We start from the raw sequence: 27017 nt of genomic DNA on the forward strand, positions 1-27017 counted from the left end.
TGGTTCTCTGAGTGGGTGTCTCCCATCAGCTTGTCTCTGTTCAGCACTCGTGCACACACATATATAAATGTATCAACAACATTTTGGCTTCTACCTTCCTCCAGCTAATGCTGAATGCAGATAAATCCCCAGGTGACTGGCAGACAGAGAGAGGGGTGGGCCAGATGGAAAGACATAATCACAAACCATACTGCTCTCTGGGCTGTGGCAGAAAACAAATCCAATTTTCATCATAGGTTCTTGGCTAAGACACTGGGCTCATCTATGACAAGATGTATTAGTTTTAACATCCTCATTTTTTGAAAGAAAATGTGTGACACAAAATACCACAAGTGGTTTAAATGTAAGCCTGTGATATCCAAAAGAAATACAATCAAGGCTAAACATGCATTTTGGGATTTCATGTCTTGCACTTTCAATAATAAAATACCCAACTCCTATCTAAGGGTTTGCCATCAGTTCTTCAAGACCATAGGAAAAAGGGATCAGATCTTTTAAAAATCATGCCTAGCATTTTGTGTGCACTTGAATGTGTATGTATATAAGTAAGTATTATATGAAGAGCTTTCAGAACTCTTAGCGAATCAATTGTGCAGTCCTCACATTTCACCTCTTGATCTCCTGACACTGCTGTTGGTTGAAAACTAAGATCAAACTTTGTATATAGGCTGACCTCAGAAGGTCAGCCTGCTTAGATTTGCAACTTGTCCAAAGTCCAAGTAGTATTCAACGGGAAAGAATTTCGTTTAAATTTCAATAAAAGAAGCAGGTTCCTGTTCCTTAAAGCCTGCCTAGCAAAAGACCTTTCCCATTTTATGAAATGTTGTTTGAATGGAGAAAAAAAACTAGTAGGAGAAAAAATACCAGGTGGGAAATAAAATAATTTCAGTTGTTGTTTTCTCCAGCATAAGACTGTGGTGAGCCCAGGTTTCGTCTGCCCCATTCAGAACAAAATCCTGGAGACCTGCCTGTCACATAACATCACGTAAAATCCTGGAGACCTGCTACGTCCCTACACTTACCTGTTTAAGGGCACTGGAAAGGAACAGAGGAAAGGAAGGGGCACCTGTATGCTCGTAAAGATTCTGTATAGCTTGTGCTTTTGAAGTAGTTTATAAGATCTTTGACTCAGAGCATTCTAGGTCTCTAACATTCTTCATAGAATCAAAAATTTCCCCTAGGTCTTAACAATGAATCTTATCAAAACAGTTCTTCTTTGCTTTCTCTCCAGGTAGCTCCCATCTTTTATTCCCTGTATCAATGGAAATTTCCAAGGTCACTTTCATCTAAATCCCAGGTCTCTCTGCCCCCTCTCCTTCCAGTCCTTGATTTGAAATAAGTATCTGAAGAAAGCTCTGGGAGGACAAAGGTTTCATGTGCCGACTATTACAGATTACAATCTGACGAGAGGTTCTGGCAAGGAGTCAGAGTTGAGGAAAATTGGGCACGTCTTTAACGAAGGGAGTAAGATTTAAACTTTTATTTGGTGTGCCTATGGGGGAAATTTGAGTTTATTCTAAATTAACACAGGGGTCTTGGTAAAACTGTATTAGGGGTTTAATTCACTTAGACTCAGGGGGACAGCACGCGCTGGAGAAGATGCCAAGAAAACACACTGACAAACACCATCCTAACCCCACGTTATCACCGTTCTCTTTTGAGGAGAAAGTGTTCTCTCCGACCTGGATGGAGCAGCATTCCAAAGATCTGGAAGAGAACCTGGCTGCCCACTTCCAACAGTGTTCTCTTCAATAGGGAATTCGGTTCTCAGGGCCAGCTTTCCAGTTCCTGCCCCCAGAAGGTCAAGACCTGCCTTCTCACTTTCCCTGAAGACATGCTGAGAATTTTCAGTCAGAAAAGATGAATGACAGATAGAATCTCCATTCTCTTCTGCGGTCTTTACAAAGGTCTGTATTATAAATGAGTCCGTGCAGCATCAGCTCATTTGTGGTGTGTACACACACTCGCATGAGTAGAAAAAGGTGGGGTTCAGGGTGGGTTTCCCCCTCTTTACACTTTCCTGGACTGCTTACTTTTTCTTATAATGCACAGAGAATGCTTTTTATTATCAAGACAAAATTTAAAGCTATTTTCATCTTGAAAAAAACCTGGTAAAGAGAATTAATGGGGATTCTGCTTTTTACATTTTGGTAGTACTTTGCTTTTGTTCACCTCTTGGGAGCAAAAGTAAAAGCAAATAGATAAAGGACCTCTGAGTTTACCCTGAGAGTTGCATCCCTCCCTTCAAATGCCTACCCCCTCTCAGTCCCTCAAATGAGTAGCAACTGCCGGACTGTGGTCTGTCCACTGACACTAAATTCGTTCCACAGTTAAGTCTCTGAGCCTTGAAGCTCTAGTCTTCTTCGCGTTGAGACCACAGTTCATGAAGCCTCACCAGGGTCGCAGGGTTACCGGAGGGCAATGCCACACGTCCTTTCCCGGTGATACTCTATGTTCCCTGGACACCTCACTGTAACCTCTTCCACTCCTGAACTGGAGAAAAGTATCTTCCTGGCAACTCTGCCTCACTGAGGGAGTCTGAGAAAAGATGGCGTGGGCATTTCTCCCGAAGAGAAGGCACACGTGCTTTTACATGTGTACCCACAAATGCACACATAGAGTTTGCACCTTAGGGGTGTCCAAGGCCCTTCAATGACTGTCCCAGTGTAACAAATCTCTGGAATTTAACTGAAGAGATGGCTTTGTCACAGAATGCAAATGAAGTCTACTGGAAATGGCTTGAGCCATTTTTCAAATTTTAATACCCCCTTTCGCCTCCCTAATAAACGAGTCACTTAGGTCCAATTTAACACAAAATGACAGATAAGGTCTGGAACAAGTTTGCAAAACTGCCTCTCAATCAAACTGCACTTCTGCAATCCTTTGAAATGCCATAAACTTTGTTCCTAAATTTGGAAAATAAAAAGTAGCATCCTGAGAATGTGCTCTAAAAACTGTGCCATCACTAAACTTTCACTAAATGGCATATTCTAACCCACATTAATGGGTTGAATACACAATAATCTGGAAGCTTTTTAGATTTTCCCCCAGATAAGATTTAGCTTCACTTTGTATTTCTTGTCAAGTTCAATTATAAAAATTATTAATTTGAAGATGCATTCTGTATTTAATACCTTGTTGGCACTCTGAGCTTTCTGAAGATATGCTCTCTCTATGTGGAAAACGTCAAAATAGGCCTTTTTATTTTCTGTGACCATGCTAATTAGCTATGACATTGTCTTTTATCTGGTTAGAGCCCAGATTGTTCAGGAGAAAAGCCATGTTTATATATCTCTCAAATTACAGTCAACTTGCATGCCTCTTCAGCAGTCTGCATTACATCCTGGAAGACATGGGACATGAGAACAAATTCACTACTGAACTGTTATAACATAAGACCAGATGTGCATGTAATGTGATTGTTTGTAACCTTATTTTCTAGGTAAAACACTGGCCCAAAGACAAGTGTTTAGTAAAAGATACATTTTCAAGTCTGCTAAAGTAATTCCATGCTTACTAAGAACATGGATAAAGGAAGCACCTAGTACACCAGTGACAGCTTATGTCCTCTTGAGTAACTACCTGCAATACATGTATCCACTCATCTAATAAATACATACTGATCACCTACTGTGAGCTAGATTCTAAGGGATACAATGTGTAAATAAGAAAGAGATGGTAGCTAAGCTCTTAGAATTTATATCTCAGTGTGTATCTAGGGGTGTGTGTGTGTGTGTGTGTGTGTGTGTGTGTGTGTAGATGGCTATGAATCAAATAATCATATAACCATTGCTGTGTGATAACAACACACAGCAATGTCCTTTAGATAGACAGTAAGGAGAGGCCTCTGGAAGAACATTCCAGTAATGGAAGCACCGTGTGCTAAATCTTCAAAACAAAAATGAGTGCAGACAGTTTGAAGAACAGAGAGAAGACTAGTGTGGCACAGAGGGACTGGGCGATCTGAGATGAACTTGGGACTAAATAATGCAGGGGACTCGTGGGTCACTCTAAGGAGCTTAGTTCAGGGGTGGGGGAATCCACTAATGAAGTTAAAGCAGGTATGCACCAGGAGCCGACTTACTTCCAGAAAGTATGGTCTGGCTACTGGGTGGTGAAAAAGTTAGTGGGGATAGGAGTGAAACAGAGAGCCAGTCAGGAAACTACCAGGCTGTCCACGTGAGGGACCCAAGGTGGTTTATACTAGGGGAGCAGTAATGACGAAGGAGAGGACAAGTGAAGTTAAAAGGCATTTTGGTGCCAGAGTCAATAGGCATTGCTGACAGACTGAATGGAGGAAAGAGGAGGAAGTAGAGAGCTTAGAAACATGGACATACACCTCCCAGGTCTCCAGCTTGAGTAACTGGTTGGAAAGGGGTGCCATATATTAAGATGGGTATTTCCAATGCTAGGTGTTGTCACTGTACTAATATTTTTATTTTTGAATATCAAATCAGAGCCAATTAGGAAGAAAGAAATGGGCTTAATTTTGAAAACCCCATAGAAATCCTTGGCTACACACTAGCTGTGAACTTGTGCCATGAGACCTTTTAAAATAAAACCGTACCAACCTCCCTAGAACGAATGACAGGCCAGGGAAATCGGGAAGATGCGGTGGTTTTCATAAACTGAAATGGGGGGGGGGGGAAATCAGCTCATCAGTATTTCACAGAATCATTTCAAAATGAAGGTTCGTCTAAAGTGAGCTGAAAATATTTGCCTGGAAGAGCAAACGAATGCAGACAGCACTTAGTAGCTTTAATGATGAGAAGAATGCACGTGGCTTAAAAATGACAAATCGATCCATTTTAAAGCAAAATTATTTACAGTTCACTTATCTGCCAAGATTGAAGGCCACTGCAGTAATTTACATGGGCAACAGGAAAAACTGCAAGTGCTGATGAGGTATTAGGCCAATGTCATGAAAGGTGGTGTGAGAATCACAGGTGCAAATTCCAGGCAAGGCAGAGGGTGGCCCTTGCTTTTGTCTCTTTCTTCCATCACTTATGGCTCTAAGTCAAATGATTTCTTCCCAAAAGGCAGACAAGAGGAGTTAATGGAGAAGAAAAGGGAGGTATCGATTGGATATGAAAATGAATTTTAGTCCACACTGAATGTTTTAAAGAAATCTAACCCAACAGCGAAGTCTATTTTCAAGGGCTCCAAAGGTTTGAGGGTATGAGGTGCTGTAGGAGAGGAGAGGCAAGGAGACTTCTTGTAAGTAACCCTAATGCTCCTCCCATCTACCCCTCTCTGCAGTCTGTAGGAGCGTTGACAGATTGTGTTATTTCCCTGCCTAAAGACAAGTGGTATCGGGTGCTGAGCCGCCAAGGAGTTTCAGGAAACACTGAGCTGGGTGACCCAGGCCAGGCTCGCTCACTGTGCACGTTACCTGAGACCTCTCCCTCACAACTCTTAGCGACTAGTGGTCAGTGACGTCCTTAGCATCCCTTCCTGGGGCAAAGAACAGAAGACAGCGGAACAGAAACCTGCCACTATTGCTACCTTTTATCTGGCTGCCTGTGCTACAAAGAGGTTGCTGAAGAGACTACCTAGCCCACCATTCAGTTTTCCCCACAGGAAAACTTTGTGTGAGAAGCTGTTTTGTAACTGGGAGCGTTGTGTCTCCCTAGTGAATATGGTATGTTTTCTTTGGTCTGACTCAGTAAATGAGGTGGTTTCCCACATTGCTCAGGCTGCTGGGGAACTCGGAAGAATTCCATAGCTCAATCACAGCAATAGCTGTGAAGAATTCCACAGCTCAATCTTGGGCCTTTTCTATGGTTTTGTATGACTACTTAATTTAGGTCATTGTAATTTATAGCTGAACGATTTTCATTAAGTGTGTACTTGGTTCTGCTTTAACTTTTGGAAGTATATGATCATCAGACGTTAAGCCCCACAAGGAGGGTCTGTACAGATCTGCTTGTTTGTGTCGTCAATTGTCTCTCCTCAGTTGCAAGAGCAGGAGTGTTTTCTGTTTCAGTCCCTGTTGTATACTGGCACTGGGCCTGACACATAGAAGATACTCAAGAAACTCTTATTGTTGGAAAAAAAATGCATAAAATAACTTTGGTGACTTGTGACAACGAATCTTTTTTTTGTTGAAAGTAGCAATCAATAAATTGTTTATTTGGAAGCTCCAAAAAGAAAGGTGCCATGACAACTTACTTATTATAGTATTTCCAGTGTCCACAAATCCTGACACTTATTAAGTTCTCCATACTAGTTTGATGAATAAATAGATAATAGATGGATGGATTAAGGAATAAAAGATAAGTGCATTGATGGATAAATGGATAATGGATGGACAGATAGATAAATGAACAGATGGACAGAGGGAAGAAGGGAGGAACAAAAGCATTAGTGGGAAATGAACTAGTGAGAAAACATAAGTGAATAAGAACTTAATATTCAGGGTTTGGTATTACAGCTAGAGTTTTAAATTCTCAGACACAAAATCCTTGAGAGTGATCTAGATTGAGAATCTCAGCTAAAGAAGGTTCCAGTCAGGACGATTAAATCAGGCCACGTAATGAGCTTCCCAGTAAGGTCTAAAACCTGACAGCAAATATGTCTTATTTTTGTCTCCGCCATTTGGTAGGAAAATCTCTGATGTTACGGATGTCCTGGTATTAAATTAATAAAATTTCATTAAGACACTGCCGCTGCCCCCAGTGAGTATATGAACCATAAATTCAACATTTAAACTAAATCTTGTAGGTGAAATTGCTTATAAAAAGTACGCTGTAGAGGCTACCCAGAAGGAGAAACTGATCAAAAAGATAAGTCCTTCTGTTCTAATAAAAACTCAACTACTCAATTATTGAAAACATTGTTTTTTAAAGGTACGAGGGCAAAAGGAAGCTGTCAGTCATATGAGCAAGCTGACAATGTCAGGAGCCTCTAAGAGAAAAGAAAATACACAGTCCTGGGTTAAGACGGTGTATTCACAGAGCTGATGGTAAATCTAAGCATCTCACCACGCAGGCATTTCATTACACGGCCTGCATAAGTGACCTGCCTGTCATTACGTGAATGGCTTTCTGGAACCATGACATGCAGCTTCCCCCTGGGTTCCCTCAGACCCCACCAGAAAAATCCCACAATCATCTGTTTCTCTGGCAGGACATCATCAAAATTCAAACGGGGAAAGGGAAACAGCTTTCAACCCACCTGTACAGAGCTCCCACTGAGCACAGATGTGAGCAATACGCTACTGGCAACAGCAGACCTTGGCTGGTATCCCCCAAATTTTGTACAGCAGCTGCCAGAGTGTGCCAGCAGTGCTGTGCAAACCATCATCCCTGTCCTGGCACAGAACTCGGGGAAGGACAAGCCTCAAGCTGGGGGCTCATTTTTCTCTAACCTAGCAACACACCAGTCTCTTGGCTTGTGGTAATTAGGAGCCAGCAGACTGTGGGCAAAGCAGTTAAGAGAGCTTTTTTCCTAGGAACACAGCCCGAGTAATTGGCTTGCTGCTTGCTAATGACACGGCTTCTACAAAAATAAACTGTCACCGGGCATTCTTTCAACTGACTCGGTGAACGCACGCTCTGTACCTGTCTGATACCTTTGAGTCCAACAGGGAATTCCAGAACACTTAGGGGAAGAAGAGATGTAACCGAATCTACAAAAATCCTCTTGCACAGTAAATTTAAATAGGATGCAAAACAGAAAAGAACCCCATGCTACGCGAAGTCATGCTGCCCGTGCAAAACTACTGTATCTCCCCCAGCACGCTCCTTCTCAAGATTCATTTATGTGGGGCGTGTAAAATAAGTCCATGTATCACGCAGGATGGTTGGGGGTGGGGGCAGAAGAAAGGATGGGTCCCACTAACTCGAGCTCACATGACACATCTTCCAGACCGGCTTGTTTCTTTGAAGGCTGAATAGGTTTCTGACTATGAACCAGGAAGGGGTGGGGACACACACACACACACACACACACACACGTTGGCATCTGGGTGTTTCCAATGTGGGCACCTACCAGCACTTTTCTGCCTGGACATTAACACACACTGACAAGGGACATAGCCCTGAAGTCATGTGTTCCCATCACCATGGCATGACGCCAGTGGGATCACATCAATTACTGCAGATTTTTCTCTTTGGAGAACTCAGGAGTTGGACTTCAACACGCAGGAAGAAGCTCCCTCTCTCGTCTCCTTAACAAACTTCTTGCGGCCAGGCATGGAGACAGGTGGAAAGAATTCAGCTGCAGCGCCATGAGCTGCAAAGTTTTAAAGGTTCTCCTTTTCCCGGGTGGCAGAAAGCGGTAAAATTTCCTTCCCCCTGATATTCTAAGCCACATGGAAGTACTCCTCTTTATCCTAATGTTAATGAATTGGGAAGCCTCTTCCACTCTGATCAATTTCATAGGCATCGGAGTTCCAGATTTTGAGTTTTTAAGTAGCATTTTAATTTGTTGTCAGTGCCCTGGGAGCAAAAGCTCACACCACCGAGCAAAACACTCCAGCCTCCAAGCTATTAGCTAACATGTCAACTAGGTAATGCATCTTCAGGGAAACCAGATTAGAACGGACAGCAAAACATTGATTTTCCTTTCTTTTTCTTTTTTTTTAAAAGAATCCTCTACCTGCAGCATAACGCTGCTAAAGCTAGCCAAACAACAAAGGGCATTTCCACAGCAAGGAAATGTCTTCTTCTTAGTGCTGGGGCAGTGAGCATTGCTCCACGTGAGCATGGACAGATGTACAGGGCAGAGCAGTGCCTCCTCAAACCTACAGGCTTTTTAATTTTGTAATTCATCATTCATTCAGTGCACAAGAAAGCTCGAGGAGAGAATCTACCCAAGTGAACGGCTAGGCTGGAAACACCAGTTGAGAGCAAGGCTACCCAGAAAGCCGGTGGAGCTTTTTTTTTTTTTTTTTTTTTTTTTGCCTCCTCCCAAAAGAAACAATAGCATTTGTATCAAGTTAAAACATCTAAGAAACTCAGCCATTTGAATGAGAGTTGTAATGCATTTATAGAGAAGCTTCCAATCATGCATTCTTTATCCTGGCTCCTGCAGCCTGCCCACAAATCACTAGACAGTTGAAGACAAATCCAAATACCTTCTAAACCAAACACATCCCCAGAACTTAACATAACGAGCCCAGGCTCCTGAATTCCCCATCCACTCTAAAACACATTTAGTGAAGTCAAGCCAGACAGTACCCCCTCCCACCATCCACCGCCCACCCCACCCCTCACCCCAAAGAAACACCAAGTGACTGACAAGTCCTTACCGACTTTGGGCTCTTCTTGGGAACTGGCAGCCCTAGAAAAAAATGCAACAAGGAGGGGAGGGGGGAAGAAATCATTAGCATATAAATGTTACCTTTTCCTTAAAGAACCATCCCCAGGTGTTTCATGGCAACCTAGCCATCTGCAGAGTTATGTCAGATTTCTCCCTAGCATCGGAGTTACCAGGCTGTTCATATCGAATCAAAGCAGAGGGAGGAGGAGAGGAGAGGCAGGAGATCTATCTGCATTAGCTATGCTGACTTGTACTGCAGCAGCCTGGAGGCTGGGAAAAGAAATTCACAGACCTCAGCGGCCTGGGAAATTGAACACTTGGACAGAATCTCTAATGCTCTTCTGGATTAAGACAGACTTAACTTACAATTAAGTCCAGGATATTTCCTTTCTACACGATCCACTTGTCAATTGAAGCAGACCAATCAGGATAGAGGAAGGGGTGTATATTGAGTTTCTGAGGAGTACATGGTTAAAATTTAATTTTTTCCTTTTTGTCTTCTTTTTCTTTTGTTCCTCTGCCTTTCAGGAGAGGAAATGCCCTTTTTCTTTGGATGAGCTGAATACCAAAACAAAGACGGATGCTCCATTGCCAGCACAGAACCCAAATCCAAGTTGGTCTAGGACCCCCTACGGATCAAGGATACGTCTCCATATGTCACCACCATCCAAGCAAACTCCTGCTCAGCCTGCTGGGACGACTCAGCTGGGACTGGCCCCTCAGAGGGAAAGGAAATCACTGGGGTGTTAAAATGAGGAATTTCACAGAGCTGAGAGAAAAAATAATAATGAAGGAAGAGGAAGGTAAAGTAGACAGCGAGTCAGGGAACCAGGCTGGCTCTTCAGAAACCCTGTTTTTAGTGGGGAGGAAGAGAGCTGGAAGGGACCTTCGATCTCATTTCTAGGAAAGTCAGAAGGGATTAGGGGTAGACTATGGGAAATCTGGGAGTGTAACAAAGGAGGGCTAGGAAGGGAAATTAAAGCATATAACAGTGTTTCTAAAGTAATCATTTCTGTAAGCTGCCCTCTCATTTTTTCTTGTTCTGGTTTGAGCAAGGGCTCGAAAGCAAAAGGGAGATTATATCCGTATTAGACACCAAAGATACACTTGGGATCTGATGATTTTTGCACTGGAAATTCCACCCTTCCGTAGAAAATGATCCCTATATAGCGTGATGATTTCTATTCTTTTGGAGGTGATTTGTCAAACCACAAGACGCTAAAGTTCAGTGCAAGTGACGCGAGGCCACGTAAGTGGGTGAGTAGGTGGAAGTGGCCAGAGGGGCACTGAGAAAGTGCCCGGGCAAGTGAGGCATGAGAGGGGTCACTGGTCCTCAAAGGCGAGGGGGTGCTCTTCTGGCAGGCTCGGCACATCACCAAAATGAGGTCACCATGGCCTGGCAGAGTGGCGCTCTGACTTCAGAGTGCTTCAGGAGCACCTGACAGCTTTTTAAAAACGCAGAATCCCTGGGCCTTACCAGGCAGGGGCCCAGGACTCTGCAGTATGAACAAATAGTGCAGGAGATTGTGATGCAGGGGGTCTGAGGATCACATTAAGGATACTCTGACACAGTATAAAGCTTATTTCTCTTTCGAGTCAGACCAATTCAGAGAGGCAACTTTCAGTGAGTCACTCTAGAGCCCTCTATGCCTCAGCTTCTCAATGTATGGAGCTAATAAGACAGACTTCACAAGACTGTTATGGTAACTAAACAGACAAAATGTTTAAAAGCCTTGTACCTGGCACTGACTAGGCCCTCAAATGTCCACCCCTCTCACCTTCCTTTGCTAATTTACACCATTCAGGAAGGAGGTGGTTCTGGTTAGCTTACTTTAACTAGGGAAAATAATTTGCCTGGCATATTAAAAATATGTAGGCAAATATTTTACCTATGGATGAGAATATTTAGATGTCATTATTCTTAACAATAATTATTAGCTGCTGTTATTTCTTCATTAATATCATTCCCTTAAGGAATTTTATCAAGTTGTATTAGTGTGGGTCACTATATATACTTCAAAATTATATAATATTACATCTTAAAGTTCAGACTTTTCCCCAGTTCACACTGACCTTTAGTTAATTGGATGAACAAAGTTTTACCATAGTTAGCTTTTCCTAGACTTGGCTTTACCCAGAATCCTTATGAGTCTCTACAAAAATTTATAAAGAATGTCTAATGGGGTAAGAGGAGTCGGGGAAAAAGGCTTCAATCCGCACTCTGCTAGTCATTGATAAGACTACAACCATCGTAAATCCCTTGTATCTTAAGATTTTCACATATAAGATACAGGGCACTTTCCATTGTCAATCATAAAGAAACACTCGCACACAAGTTCAAAGGTGCCTGTATAAAGATGCTCACTGCAGCATCATTGGTACAAAGGAAACCTGGAAAGGACTGGAAGTTCTAAATAAATGGTGGGATAGCCAACCTATCCGAGCAGTCTGCAGAAATTTTTAAAAAAATGAGCTGTCTCTAAGGGAAACGACATGGATGGTCTCCGAAACATAAGGCTGAGTGAGAAGAGCAGGCTGTAGAATGGCCCGTGCAGGGAGAGACAGGTGTTAATCACACTCAGACACGTGGCACTGGCCTTCCGTGACTGTCCCCACTGAACTGAGAAGGGGGGTATTTCTGGCAGGACAAGGAAGGGCAGGGATCAGAGGGACGAGTGTAGACAGAACTTACTTCGTCTTAATCTAGAATTCTTTCCCAAGAAGACCATATTCATATCTTGCTGAGGTAACAAAATACTAATTTAAAAATCAACATTAATTAATTAATGGCCCTTCCATTAATTGTAAAAAACCAACCAGTCTGAAGCATATTGGGGTAACTGGTGATAGTCTGTTTCCTCTGAGGAAGCGGTCCATGGAACATTCCAATGGTTCCAGCTCAATTGGAGTAAGTTGTATTTTACAACAGATAATAATAGTAGTAATAATAAAAATTTCTTTTAACCTACAGAGGGATTTGTTCCTCTTTGCAAGCTAATTGTTATAAACCTTCTTTTTAACAAGCAGCACCTTTTATAGTAGCCCAAAGTGGCCAAAAATTAGTATTTAAAAAGTAAAAAATCAAAAGACTCCACTTGACTGCTTAAACACACACACACACACACACACACACACACGTTTTAGGTCCATATAGTCATTAAATCTTAAAATCTAATGAGTATGAATGCCGGAACAAAGCCCCTCATTACAATTTATAATTTATTTTAGCCAAAATTATTCAGATGGATTGAAAACAGCTGGGAGACCTCAAGAAAACACTCAAAAAAGGTCACTGTTTGGCAGACTTCTCCAAGCCCCAGAAATCACAGGATGTGGCTCTTATCTAGCTAGAGTTGACAGCAGGACCCCCCTGACCCCCCCCCCCCCCCCCGGCTGCGTGACAGTCCCAGTTCATGGCACGTAGTGGTTTCCTCAGGACAAAGGCACTCCGCGTTCCCAGCAGCAGCAGGGAGCTTGTCCTGCATCAATCATGTCCCATGTTACATCGGAGAAATACTGGTAGAAACAGTACCCATCTTACTGGACTCATCTGCTCTCTTGAGAGAAAGGAAGGGGAATTTTGCGAAGAGGCAGAAGAAAGAGTTTACCGATAGCACCATCTGCTCTGAGAGCCTACAATGTGGCAAATGCCACTTCAAAAGGATCCCAGCAAACTTATGGGTAAATGTATATTCAAAGTGTGAGTCTAGGTGTGATCTACAGAAGTGAGAAAAGCTGAAGAACTAAATTTCTGAAGTCCCCTAGGAAAAAAGATGTCCCTTTGGAGGAAACAAATGGCAGATTCTTGGCTAGTGGTTGGGACCTGACCAATTAACTCGAAGTGGAGAAATCTCATTCCTTTTAAATATCAAGGCCATAAACTATGCTGTTGAACATGTTCTCATACAATTAAATGTCAAATGTTATTCTTGGTGAAATGGAGTAACGGTTGTACATAATTTATATGAAAAAAGAAAAATACAACATAATACATTTGCATTTGGAAACAAAGACTAGAAGGTTATACATCGAAACAGCATGTTCTCTGGTTCACGAGGTCATGGATGGCTTTGTTACCAATTTTAGTATTTTCTACAATATGAACAGTTTTATTTATTTCTTTATACATACATACATACATACATACATACATACATATATACCCAGATACCACAATAAATAAAACTCCATACTGCCTTTTTAAGTAAGACAAATGCAGCAAATTTCAGAACGTTTTATGGCACTTTGAAATCCTAGAGCCATTACTGACCTGTCTACATCCTCCAAGAATTGCTCACATCTTCCCAGTGATATATACAAAGGTCAGACAATTAAGTTCCCGAACTTGTTGTAAAGACTTGGCTAACCTTTTTTGATATCAGAGGGATTATTCATTATGAATTTGTACCAACTGGACAAACAATTAACCAAGTTTACTATTTGGAAGTGCTGAAAAGGCTGCGTGAAAAAGTTAGGTGACCTGAACTTTTTGCCAACAATTAATTCATGGCTTTTGCATCACAACAATGCACCAGCTCACACGGCACTGTCTGTGAGAGTGTTTTTAGCAAGTAAATAAATGACTGTATTGGAACACTCTCCCTACTCACCTAATCTGGCCCCAAATGGCTTTTCTTTACCCGAAGATAAAGGAAATATTGAAAGGAAGACATTTTGATGACATTCAGGACATCAAGGGTAATATGACGACAGCTCTGATGGCCATTCCAGAAGAGTTCCAAAATTCCTTTGAGTTCCAAAGGTGCTGGTGTCGGTGCATAGCTTCCCAAGGGGAGTACTTCGAAGGTGATGAGAGTGATATTCAGCAGTGAGGTATACAGCACGTTTTCTGAGTTCGCGAACTTAACTGTCAGACCCCATATACATATAGAGTTTACGCACCCTATTGAGATTAAGACTTGGGTTTGTCCTACTGCCTAGATGGAAATAGGGAAGATGTGTGGTAGCTCAGCTCGGCTACTGGGGAAGCCAAACAGAAGCCACGCATGGCCATTTTGGCACAGAGATGAACAAAACCCGAGTTGCTGAGAAAGAGATGTGACTTCTCTGGGCCTAATATCCTCTAAGTTTAAAGGAAATGGGAATGTCAACCAACCTCACTCACTGAAAAAAATCAAGAAAAATCCCACAAAGGCCTGTGAAACGTGAATCCTGAAGTCACTGCCATATGCAAAGTAGATCAAAAAATTATGAAAATGTACTTTGTCATTTTGGTTTCCTCCTAAGCTTTCTAACACGCTATGTCTATGTCTATGTCGCTAATCTACATGTTGTGAAGCCCATGGGGTACTTTTGTGTTTTGCACAGCAAATGTTGCATTAAAAACTGTACTGCAGCTGAATCAGGTAATGCAGTGTGCAAGGGGCAGGGAACTGTTATATATCGTCAGAGACACAGAGAGTGAGAGACAGACGGGCAGTTCATGGAGATCTGAGATGCCACGGGAAGCAGAAGACTGTGAGAACTTGATTGGGGGCTAGTCTTAGATACCAAAGAGGATGCGGCTACTCCTGAGCACTTTTCACCTCAGACCCTAGTCCCCTTCTCTCTTACTCTACACGTCACGCTAAAGGCAGGACCTAAAATTATAGCTGACTTCAACTCAGTAAACTCCTCACTAGGAGTTTATATTAAGGAAATGATCAGTGTGTCTCAAAGAGTTACATAAAAGATGTTTAACACAGTACTTAAAGAAGATACAAATTGGAAACAATATGAACGTCCATGAACAGAGGACTGAGCAAACTGTGATATCAATAAGATGAAAAATTATAAATCCATTAAAAATGAGTACAGTGAAGAACATTTAATGCTGTGGCAAAATGGTAAGGATATGAGACATGAAAACAGGACCAAAACTGCTATAATATAAGCTCTGTTAAAAACAGACATACGTATATATCACACGCATACATCATAAATCCGCAGCCTAGAAGGAAATGTATTAAAATATTTTTTCTGAATGCCAGACAGAATAGGTGATTCGTGTTCTTCTCAGTATTTTCCTTGTTTTCTAAATTTTACAAATAATAGAGCTACAATCATAAACAGCTAAGCATTATGGAAAGTTGCAGCCATATTGAATGTGCTTGGACAATGGAGGTACTTACTGGCTTTAGTGCAGTGCTAGATTAAATAACTGGAGTTTGTTCTAGCTCTTTCTTGATTCACTGACTGCCATTTCTACTCAAGTGTCTGCGCTACAAAATTACTGGTCCACGGCCTTGATTGAAAATGGGATAAAAAGCTGTTAGAACTTCTCTCAAGCAAAGCTGCACTGAAGCACGCAATTGTGCATATACTCGCAAGGGGTCTCTGGAACCTTGACCAGTGACCTTGAGAATCCCAGTGTGTTGGGGTCTGTAAGCCTTAGGTTAAATCACCCTTGTCCAAGCACATCGTTATGGTGTTAGATGCAGTTCTTAGGGTGAGATTCACATCAGCTACCTGTGTGCCTCTGATAAGGGCAGCGTATGTAAAATATGGCGTCTGCAAGTAGAAGGGACAATGAGAAGGAAGAAGCAGAAAGGGAATAGTTTCATTGCTTGCTTCTCCTTCTTCTTTCTTTTAAGATCTAAAGAGCATATCTTAAAAAAAAAATGAGGAGAGAAATTACATTAAAGAACATACCAGAACACTATTATTTATCGCTGAAAATGCTGCTGCATGAAAAATAATGGACCTTATAGGTAATGCTTTTACTGGGGAGGGGGAGTAGTATGATGATGGAGCAAAACACTAAGAGATCAATGAGATACATACGTAGAGGGGTGCAGGAAAAATTGTGTGAGAAAATCTATGATTTCTCCAGAAATGCAGAATTAATGATTATTTAACTGCAAACCAGTGGATCAAAACAGTTAATATTAATGACCAGTAACCCTTCTAAAGAAAACCACCTGCACCATTCATTGCCAACAAGTTTTTTGCTTGTTTTCTGTGTTTAATACATACTATATAAATCATGAAGTAAATTTGCACTGCCCTCGCCTTACCAACGAAATGCTTAAGGACAGTCCAGAAAGCTGGAAACCATAGGCCCAGTCAGCCCCAACCTTTTCCACTGAGGGCAGGAAGGAAAATGGGGAAAATTCACTCACTCGTTTAACTAAACTGTCCTAAGCTCCTACTGTGTGCCAAGGGTTGGCACGAAATAAAGCCACGAAAAAGACCTACAAAGGCCTATTTTCACAGTGCTCATATTCTGTGCGCAGAGAATAAACACCTTGGCCAATAGCTTCAGAGTGATAAGCTGGGTGAGGAAGGTGAAGCAGGATAAGGAACAGGCTGTGTGTGGGCGGCACAGCTACCTGTACTGGGTATAAGCACGTCTTTCTGGAAGACACAGTATTTGAGGTAAGATGGAAATCATGAGAAAGAAACAACCATGTGACTATTCATCCATACAAGATTTAGTGAGCTCTGCCATATGCCAAGTGAAGTACTACCGAAGAGATGAAGGTAAATCAGACAGCGCCCTGACCTGGACGAGTTCATAGTCGGCCTTCAAAGAGAAAGAAGCAAAGTAACACTTATAATTCAGTGTGGTTGGTGATAAGTGCCATGATAGAAGGAAGCCTATTGCTCCTGGGAGCACGAGAACTGAAAGCGAAATCCAACGCGCAGAAGGGTCGGAGGGGATGATCTGAACGCTGAAGGAGGGCCAGCACTGACTCATGCATGGGCTGGGGACTGACCGGCAGCAACTGCCGTCATCGATGCTTGATGGAATAATGATGACGACTGTGCTTTAAGTGGTTGGGTTTTATTTTTTGTTTTCTTTTGAGCTAAATCAGTGTGCCAACATAAACTCAAGGCCAAGTTTAAACTAGAGTACATTTTCACTGAAGGACCTTACAAACACTATGTATCACAAAACTGAACCCATAAAACAAAATGAAAAATGGATCTAGTTTAAATTTGTTTGATTTTTTCCTCCTTCCTCTGGCCAAATATCATCATCAACCCTGCGGTATAATTTTTCAATGTAAATATGATACCAGCTGCCAAGAACAGGAGCATCAGACCTGATGTCTCCAAAAAGATGAAGACATTCTTTCCTTTGGGGGCCTCTCATGGTCATTATGATATATTATGGCCATCATAATTTACAGAGAGATGGTTGGATTTCAGATGTCCGCAATACGCAGCTCCCAATGCTGTGTCAGTTGGCATTTTGTTAAGAAGATTAAGAATACAGTTGTACAGCTTTACAGCTACGGAGAAGTCTGCTTCAATTACATAGTACGTATAGCCTAATAAATATGTCCTGAAGAGAAATAAATGGTCTGCGAAGCTGGTGATTGCTAATGGCTTACAGAGCCTTTCACCTCAAAGTCATAAGCTTGAACTGGCACAGGTGAGGAGAGACCCAAAGTCATTAATACTTTGGGCTGCTCAAAAAATCTAGCTAAGACGGATGAATTGTCATCATGCAATTCCTGAGAGATAAATGGTCACTTAGAAAAGGTGTCATTGAAATAACATAGATAGTCCTAAGGTTGGTGGCTCTCAAAAACATGTGAAGTACATCTTGAAGGGTTGAAAATGCAGCTTCTCTTTTCATTTCTAAAAAAATTGATCTTCGAAAGTAAGGGCTGAGTGCAAAAATAACTAGCAAGAACTGGGAACTTGCCTTTGACACATGTACTCTTCATAACTGCTGTGAGTGAAATACTAGTAACATCCCTATTTTACAGATGAGAAAATTGAGATACTGATAATTAAATAACATGGCCAAGGTCACATCGTCAGGTGAGCACCTCAGAGGAGGCTTGGTCTAATGCCAAGTCTGTGCTTTTAACATTGAACTGTACAGTCTTATTCAAAGGTGCTTAATCTATTTTTGGATCATAACCCACTATCAAGGAAATAAAACAACAGTGTTCATACATGCAAAATACATTCACAGAAAATTTTGCATACAGCTTCGTGGACTACATGGATATCAGCCTGTAGGTCAGTGAATCCAGGAATCTTGGACCCATAACTGTGATGTAGATTTAGGGAGAGTTTCCTTTCTACAGCTAGCATGGAAGTCTATGCATAGCCAATCAAGTTCTTCAGATGTCTCTGATAATTTACTCCACGTCACAGTACCTAAATCATTGTCTATTCAGGCGCTACATATGCTAAAATATAACAAGATGGGACTCTGATTTGGGGACAATGAAGCAAGTCTTTAATCCCTATGAAGTAGTTTCAAAAGTGGTAGGAACTTTAGCTAGCTTGCAAATGTATTCTGACAGTACCTGACAACAGGACTTTTTAAATTTAAATTAGGAGTAGGCAAAAGATGGAGTGGGTCAAGAGAGTGAGTTATGGCCTCTTCTGTCCAGAGGGGGAAAGGAAAAGCACCGTCAACGTAAAAAGACCACTAATTTGTTGTGATGTACCTACCACAAGGTCAATCTGTCTTGTCTTCTCCAGGGAATAGTCCTACCAAGATCTACTTTTTTTTTTTAATTATTGGGGAATACTGGGGAACAGTGTGTTTTAGCAGGATGTCAAGTCATTGTTTTTCAATCCAGTTGTGGGGGGCACAGCTCAGCTCCAAGTTGTTTTCAATCTAATTGTGGAGGGTGCAGCTCACTGGCTCACGTGGGACTCGAACGCGTGACGTTGGTGTTATGAGCACCTCATTCTACCCACTGAGCCAACTGGCGGCCCACTGGCGGCTCAGCTCCAAGCTCAAGCCGTTGTTTGCAATCTAGTTGTGGAGGGCGCAGTTCACTGGCCCACGTGGGAATCGAACCAGAAACCTCATTGTTAAGAACTCGTGCTCTTACCAACTGAGCCACCCAGGCCAACCCCAAGATCTACTTTTTATGGGTGGATTTAAGCCAGTTTCTCAAATGGTTCCAGAAAAGCTCTCTAACTCTATGTGGGTTGAAAATATTTGTAAGTAGGGTGTTTAGGCATAGGGTGTTACCTCAGTCAATAAATGCTTCTACTCTGAGAAACAGTCCCCAGCAGCCAGACTGACAGCTTGACTTTTCTACCATGTATACCTCAAATCTGAATCACTTTCTGTGCACATGCTTACGGGTGGGCCCTGTTACCCATTCGCTTCTCAACAGTCCCTCAAGGTCTCCCTGGGAAAGACTACATGTAGCCTGGAAGCTCCAAGGAAGTTCTCCCGAGGTCAAAAATTTGACTTTTAGCTGTATTGGATGTATGGGGGGATATGAAACAATAGCTCAAAATAGCTCATTGAAAGAAAAAAAACCCATAATGATTCCTTTTCTGGGTTGGAAAAGCAGGATGCTGTGTGAGCCCTGATTTTAAGGTCACTGGCCCCAAAGGGAAACCTATCACTGTAATTGGTGCTGAGATGGTTCTAGGTTAAAAAAAAAAAAAGAGTACATGCCAGGATCCTTTATTTCAGGACTATGGACTTTTAGAATGATTCTTATCCTGCCTGCTTATTTTTAGCAATGTAAGTTAGGCATAGGACCAAGAAAGAGACCCAGGATAGTATCCCAAATTTCATCCTTACGGAAAGACAAACCCCTGAAATACACGGTCCTTCTCCAAAGTGTATCCTGAATTCACCATGTCGTTTCATCTCCACTGCCACAGACTTTTCTTTCTTAAATGGCTGCAAGAGCCTGAAAACTGGTCTCTGCTTTATTCTTCATCCTTCTAATCCATTATCTACACAGAGGTCAGAGACATCTTTCTACAGCACAAAGCAGATTACACGGCCTCCGGGTTATGTGCCCCTGTGGCTCCCAACAGTTTCAGTGAAACACAAACTCCTTTTCCGGCCCCACAAAGCCCCCCTTAATCTGACCCTGCCTACCTCTTTCCTGTTATTTCCTACTACTCTTCTCCTTGCCATTCGCGCCAGCCAGGCTGGCACCCTCCACTTCTGGGCTAATTCCTTCGATTCCTCTGGACATTTCCACTGGCTGTTCCCTCTGCCCGGAACACTGTGCCTGCAGATCGAAGTCTGGGTGGTTCCTCGTCACTCAGGGCTCTCCTCAATGTCACTTATTCAGAAAAGCCATCCAGGGGCACAGGCCATCAGGAGATCTGAAGTGATTCTTGTTGTCACACTTTAGTCACACAGCACAGTTTGTTTTCATAGACCCTGTGACTCTACAATTATTTTGTTTGCTGACTGTTATCATTTACTTGCTTATTATCTGCATGTCAGTGACCTAGTGTCTTATTTTAGGGCTGATCCAGCCCTAGAACTGTGTCTGGTCTCCAGTTCAATAAATACAGAGGGTGCAAAAAAAACTGTCAACACATTTTAAGCAAAAAACTATTAAAATTGTAGTACTCACTGTATACCGATAACAAGAGATGAATACAAGTCCCATTTGACTTCTGCAGTGACAAGAGGTACTCAAAGTGGTGACCATCAGCATCCAGACATTTCCGTTTATGGCGAACTACTGCTTGAGCAACGTCGACCAAACTGTCCACTTGTACAGATTTTTTGGCACCGCTGGTATCTTTTGAATAAATGTGTGACTGTGTGGCCCTTCTGAGGCGAGTGTGTATGTGGAGGGTGCGGGGGAGGGGAGGGGCGGTGCGGCCTCTCTTGATCACCACCACGCCGCTGCGCCTACCGCACAGCTCTGATCCCTGGCCTCCTTGATTGATGAGTGAGCTGCCGTACTCAGCTCAACTCACCAACGGCCTCCCCCCACATGGCGAGCAAGGTTCCACTGTGCCACCTTGTGTTCTAAATTCCCATCACAACAGATGGCTCAAGTCCAGAATTCACTGAATGCTCACAAAGAAACCCCAGACCCTAGAGCTCTCAGCCCCAGCCAATGGATATGTTCTCAGGGATTCTATGAAAGTCTAAATAATTCTTCAGTTATGGATACCTTTATGTCTTTCCTTAGAAAAGCAACATTTATGACAAAAGTGAGTTAAAACGCTCCAATGCCTCACACTTTCCCACAAAAAGCAAACAAACACTGATGAAAAGGAATATTTCAGGTCATTTTCTCCAGCCAAATTCATGAATCTCTTGAGTAGTTTTACAACCTCATTGGTGTGACAATCACTTTTCTGTTGCAATGTAATTTTGCAAAATAGGAGCAAAATTTTCCCGTTTGCTCTGTAAGGGTGTCTATTATTTAGCCATTTCAATTAACTTTATTACCAAACTGCTTAATTGTGACTGAAGCCACCCCTGGCACCATATAAGACTTTACTCCAATCTCTTAAATTTAGGAAATCACATTAGCCTTAGGAGACACTGGTCATGGTTAACTGAGGCAAGACGATCGACGTGGGAATGCTGCAGCTCTGCACTATTCAGCGTCTGGAAGTCAGACCTAAAGATCCACTTACTGAAGAAGAATCAGGTTTTTGCAAAGAGCAAAGGACATATGATGAGCAGCCCCTTTCATCTCCCATGGAGACATTCAATGTCTTCAAAAACCTCTTGCTGAAACAATATCTGAACTGGTCTAAGTGATTATGTGAATTATAGAGGGGAAAAAGAGCTTTTTCCTTGACTTTGTCAATTCCTAATGAATTGCTGCCCCAGATAGCCATGGGAAGCAGCAGAAGCTTATGCTTTGTTCAACTGTTAGATTTCAGGTTCCAGTGAGTCAATACTCATTTTGCCAACTGAATTTGCTTAAAGGCAGAATATAGGAATCCGTTTCGTCCCCACACACCCCAGCATACACAATGTCCCACTCAAAATAAATCTCAATGAACAATAACTTTTAAAAGTCAAGTACATTTAAGATGGAGGGAAAAATTCAAGAACTATAAGGCTTTATAATGAAATATTTGATCTGGGAACAAGATGTATCACAGGGCACTGCCTTAGAGGAGTACCTTGCATTTGGGGCAGGGAAGAGTAACAGAAATTCACACTGGAAATGAGATACATGCTCACTCGGTGAGCATTTACCGAGGAAGGTGCTCAGCAAGTTTCTCACAGTGGAGATCAAATGCCAGGATCCTTTTGCTTTCTCTCCTGTCTGATTTTGGCTGTTGCCTGTTTTCCTGGTAAATGAGGCTCTAATCAACCTCAGAGTCAACGCAGATGGAGAAGTTAATGCAAGCAAATAAACTTGAAATGGATTTTTACGAGCTGTCAAAGTTTTTGAGATTGCTTGCATATATAAGAAATCAGACATGGATATTTTGGGGTACCCTGTGCACAGCGAATGTGCACAGCTCACCCCATTTTTCTTCCTTCTCAAGACAAAAGAATTCATGGAAGAGTCTGACCAATAAAGGTAACATTACATACAGGCAACACATAGGAGAGTGATGACTCTACCCCCGGATGTGAACCCAGACTCAGCTTCTGCCTAATTTAAGAGGCCCTGGAAGCAACAGTCAGAGAAAGGGGGGAGTTCCCACTGCCTTTCTCCGAGTTTGGATTCCAGACCCCGACTCTCGCGTTACTTCTGTGCATCCTCCCTCCTATCCTGTCTTCCCAGCCTCCTGAGGGCCTCCTTCCCTGCAGCAGACATTCCTAGATTTTAGAATTCATGGAACAGCATATTTGTGTAAAATAGATTTAAGCAACTGATCACAATTTGCCAATTCCTTATTTTGCAAACAAGGAACATTGAAGAGGGAGAGACAAATACTGAACTACTGTTCCATAAGTAAAAGCCTATTTCAGCAGAAAAAGACAGGAAGGATACAATCTATAAAGGAGTGTTCTTCACTTTGGAAAAACTTAACTTCTACTATTCTGTCATGGTTTTTCTCATTTTACCATTTGTTGGAAATCATGTCATCTCGGACTAGAAGGAGCACATCTCCACTATCTTTTCCCTTGAGGCTCCTCCTTTTGCCTTCCCTTATCTCTTCTCGAAGCTGGAAAATGACACTCAAGTACTGAAAACAGTAGCACCACCTGAGTATCTCCACCTCCTTTCTCTTAAGCCCCATCCGATCTGACAGACCAATAAACCCTCCATTGGGACATGGTGGCACTGTGGGTGTGATGAGTCCTCATCTTGCTCCAGCCTCACTACAGGGCTGAGGAAGGTACAGTGGCACCCATATTTCAGATGACAATGCAGAAGCTCAGGGACATTGCCCATGCTGACCCGGGCTGCACTGCTAGCTAGTGGCAGAGAGGGGGTCTGAAGGGAGACCGTGACCACTGGCCAAGCTGCTACTTCTATTACTGAGCCGATGCAGAAGCAACGACTGAGAATAGGGAAATTTTCACATGAAATTTCTTCCATCCAATTTCTACAAAAATAATTCATAAACTGATTTCATTTGCACCTAAAAAAATAGAACACAGCATTTCCAACAATCAAAATCAAGATGGCTGTCAAAAGAGTTAAAGCAGTGGTTCTGAGTCAAGGTTGACATTGCTCTTCAGGGGACACCTGCCCTGTCTGAATGGGGGGACACCTGCCCTGTCTGAATGGGGGGACACCTGCCCTGTCTGAATGGGGGGACACTGCCCTGTCTGAATGGGGGGACACTGCCCTATCTGAATGAGGGGACACTTGTCCTGTCTGAATGAGGCGACAACTCCTCTGTCTGAATGAGGGGACACTGCCCTGTCTGAATCAGGGGACACTGCCCTGTCTGATGCTGCTGTAGGATATTACCCCTGGAAAGGAGGAGAGGGTGCTACTGGCACCTAATGTGGGGAGGCCAGGGAAGCTGCGAAACACGCTATGATGTGCAGGACAGCCCCCCACAGCAAAGAATCATCCAGTCCGTGATATCAATAGTGCCTAGTTTAAGAAACTGTGATAAAAAGCAGCTGCCTCTTCCTCCTCCAATTGCCAAAGTCTAAGTGAAAATTGCTTTGCAGGGGCAAACTACATAAGCAGAGTCCCATTAATGCATCGGCAGTGCTATCATGTTTTTAATGCAGTCATTTCCCACTTAGGTAAATGGCATCTATGGCAAAAGTAACCATAGAGAACATTTTAAAATTTAGAAACAACATAGACATTAAGGAAGCAGAGCCTAATTCCAACTATCTCGAAATGATTAAAAAAAAAAAGCCTGTTAAGTGTTTATGCAACTCTAAGAAAGCTTTTCAAAATATAGCTTTTAGATGGGTACTTTATGCTAAGCCCCCTGAACATACCAATGGCCAAAATAAAAGTCTAATAAAAACACAAGTTGCTGAATGAGGTGAGCTGATAGCCAACACCAGGGATAGAAAGGGATTCCCTCGATTACACAGTCTTATCATTGGTCCACATTGCAGTTTCCTAGCTATTATGACTGCTACTCTATGACACAGCGCAAAGGATCATTTAAACAACTCTGCCTCAAATATGACAATTACAAAATTAGTACACTAGAAGTTTTCATTGCAGAGGTAACATACCAGGTGAGACTTCCAGAAAAAGAATTAAGCAGGAGAACATGGGGAAGATGTGTTAACCACACTATTTTAGATGTTTGCTTGCATGTCATTCATCTACCGTGACAGATAAGCACAGCGCTGGAACTCATTAAATGAAAGAAACAATGAATGTTGTTTACTGCATATGGTGAGAAACAAAAAACATTTAGAACATGAGAAACACAGAAAGAAACAGGAGTTTGAAATAAACCTAGGCAACAACTTGGAGCACACACACAAACCACGCTGCATGTTGCCAGGATAAACACTCCTACAGATTCAACGCTATTTTCGAAGATAGTAAGATTCTACCAAGGAGGTTTCTGAACCAAAAAAAGGATTATGTTCACAAATAGGGGATGTGATTAATATCTGAGCAGGAATACAAACGGGAAATACCAGGCCAGGTGTAAGTTGGGGAACATTTTAAAAATCTGCAAGAGCCAATGAAAGATTCAATAAAAAGCATGGCAAGTACTTAACTCCAGATGGTGGTAAAGATATAATTTGGGGGCAGGGAAGGAAGGTAGAAATAAATTACATAGTGTAAACTATCTGCCTCAGATAACAGGTTTGAAAATGTTCAGAACTGGGAAAACTTAGAACAGAGAATAGGAAGCTACCTCTTGGCGATACAGAGAAACTCAATGAAATAAGGCTGCAAAATTAGTATCAGAGAAGGAAGAAGCCATGACAACAGTGCCCCTCATAGCAGAGGCTTTTCACATAGGAGACACCATCCAAAGAGGGCGATGATTACTAAATTAATTTTCAGATGGAACCGAAGAAAAGGTAGACAATGAACTCCAAAGTTAAGAAAAAAACATCTGAAGATATCTTGTTTCCACTGTTTGAAAAAAATGTATAAAAATTAAACCAAAAAGAAAGGAGAAATAGCCAGTTCCTGGAATTTTGAGACCATGGTGGTAAAAAGAACTTCCTAGGACAAGGGTCTACAGCAGGTCTACACACCTCTCTCAGTGCCGTCCGCATACTAGCTTTGGGTCTCACGCTCAGCTGCAAGTAGGCAATGGCAGGTCTCATGTAGAGTGTGCTGGCACAGATCAAAGGGAATGGCAGGCCTGTGGCAAATTGGAATTGTTGGTGCCAACGAAATGCATTCAGATTTAAGACTATTTTTTAAACTGTCTACTAAAAAAAAATACATGAAAGGCTCATGCCCAGTACCAGCCATGGGCCATCAGTTCACAACGCTAACTCCTTCTGTACGTCAAAGTTGTAGTCTAGTAGGTCTCAGCAGAGAGCAATCTTGCCTGTCAGCGGACATTTGTCAGTGTCTGGAGACATTTTTCGTTGCCACAATTTGGAGGGGAAGAAGGTGGGGACGAGGTGTGGAGGCAGGGACGCTGTTAAACATCCTACAACGCATAGGACTGACTCCTGCAACAAAGAATTATATCTCCCCAATGTCAATAGTGCTGAGGTTGAGACAGCCCACTCTAGCCTCATGTCATTTAAAAAGACTCCATTGGAAGCCCTCGTCCTCCCTGATTCACCTCTTGTCCAAATCTGTACCACACAGGTTCAAACTACATGTTACTGCTGGTAAAATTCCTATGTTAGTCTTGTCTCACTAACCTGTGAGTACCCTGTTTCTCTTCCCTTATCCTAGAGCTGTGCACAAAGGAAGTGTTCAGTCCTTGATTAAGACCAGGAATGGGTCAACCGGGAAAAGACTTGCCACAAATATTATTAGAACTATGAAATTAAACAGAAAAGAAAAACAGCTACAGTATAACCTCAATTGATTCTACCATCAGGAAACCTCAGATATAGAAATTTCAATAGTTTACTTTTATGAGGGGAAAAAAAAAAGAGTGAATGAATCTAGTCCCATTTTCTGCAGTTTACAAATACTGTCCCGAAGGCCAGCCCCTCCTCTCACATGCTGGGCTCTTCCTAAAGGCCTTATTCCCCCTTCTTAAAGACCTCACTCCTGCAATGTTTCCCCTTTCTCCTCGGCATCTCCAGTTTCTCTGTCTTCTAAATTATTTCTATCAGCATATATGAATGCTGCAGGATCTCCATCTTAAAAACCAAACCAAACCCTCTGCACTAGCTGGTAGTAGCTCTCTCCACCTAGTGCCACTATTCTCCATTCCACTTGACAGGGAAACTTGCTGAACAGCTTGTCGGAACCCCCATTCCACTTCCTCCTCTCATCCCCACTCCCATCTGCTGCATTTGCACACTTCACGACCCGGCTCTCAGACACAAGCGATGTTTCCATTCTCATATGCTTCCACTCCTTGATGCCATCCCTGTAGCTCAAATCTCGAGACACTTTCTTGTCTTGGATTTGTAATAGCGTATTTCCTGTATGCACTGGCTTTTCCATCTTGATCTCGCTTACTGGTCCCTTCTGCGCAGCGTGACCCGAGACGTG

General features: G+C 42.3%; 1 protein-coding gene across 20 annotated transcripts in view; it reads right to left on the bottom strand.

Annotated features, from left to right (window-relative positions):
• Positions 1–27017, bottom strand: part of MAGI1 (membrane associated guanylate kinase, WW and PDZ domain containing 1) — a 590782-nt gene that overhangs the window by 32461 nt on the left and 531304 nt on the right. For all 20 annotated transcript variants that reach the window (XM_074313244.2, XM_074313245.2, XM_019757182.3 and 17 more), the window contains one exon: positions 9254–9285. In XM_074313244.2, the coding sequence (XP_074169345.2) occupies positions 9254–9285 (32 nt within the window). The remainder of the gene's footprint in view (positions 1–9253; positions 9286–27017) is intronic.

The sequence above is a fragment of the Rhinolophus sinicus genome, chromosome 5 (assembly GCF_057876585.1).
Source record: "Rhinolophus sinicus isolate RSI-liver-muscle chromosome 5, RSI-T2T, whole genome shotgun sequence".
Taxonomy (NCBI): Eukaryota; Metazoa; Chordata; class Mammalia; order Chiroptera; family Rhinolophidae; genus Rhinolophus; species Rhinolophus sinicus.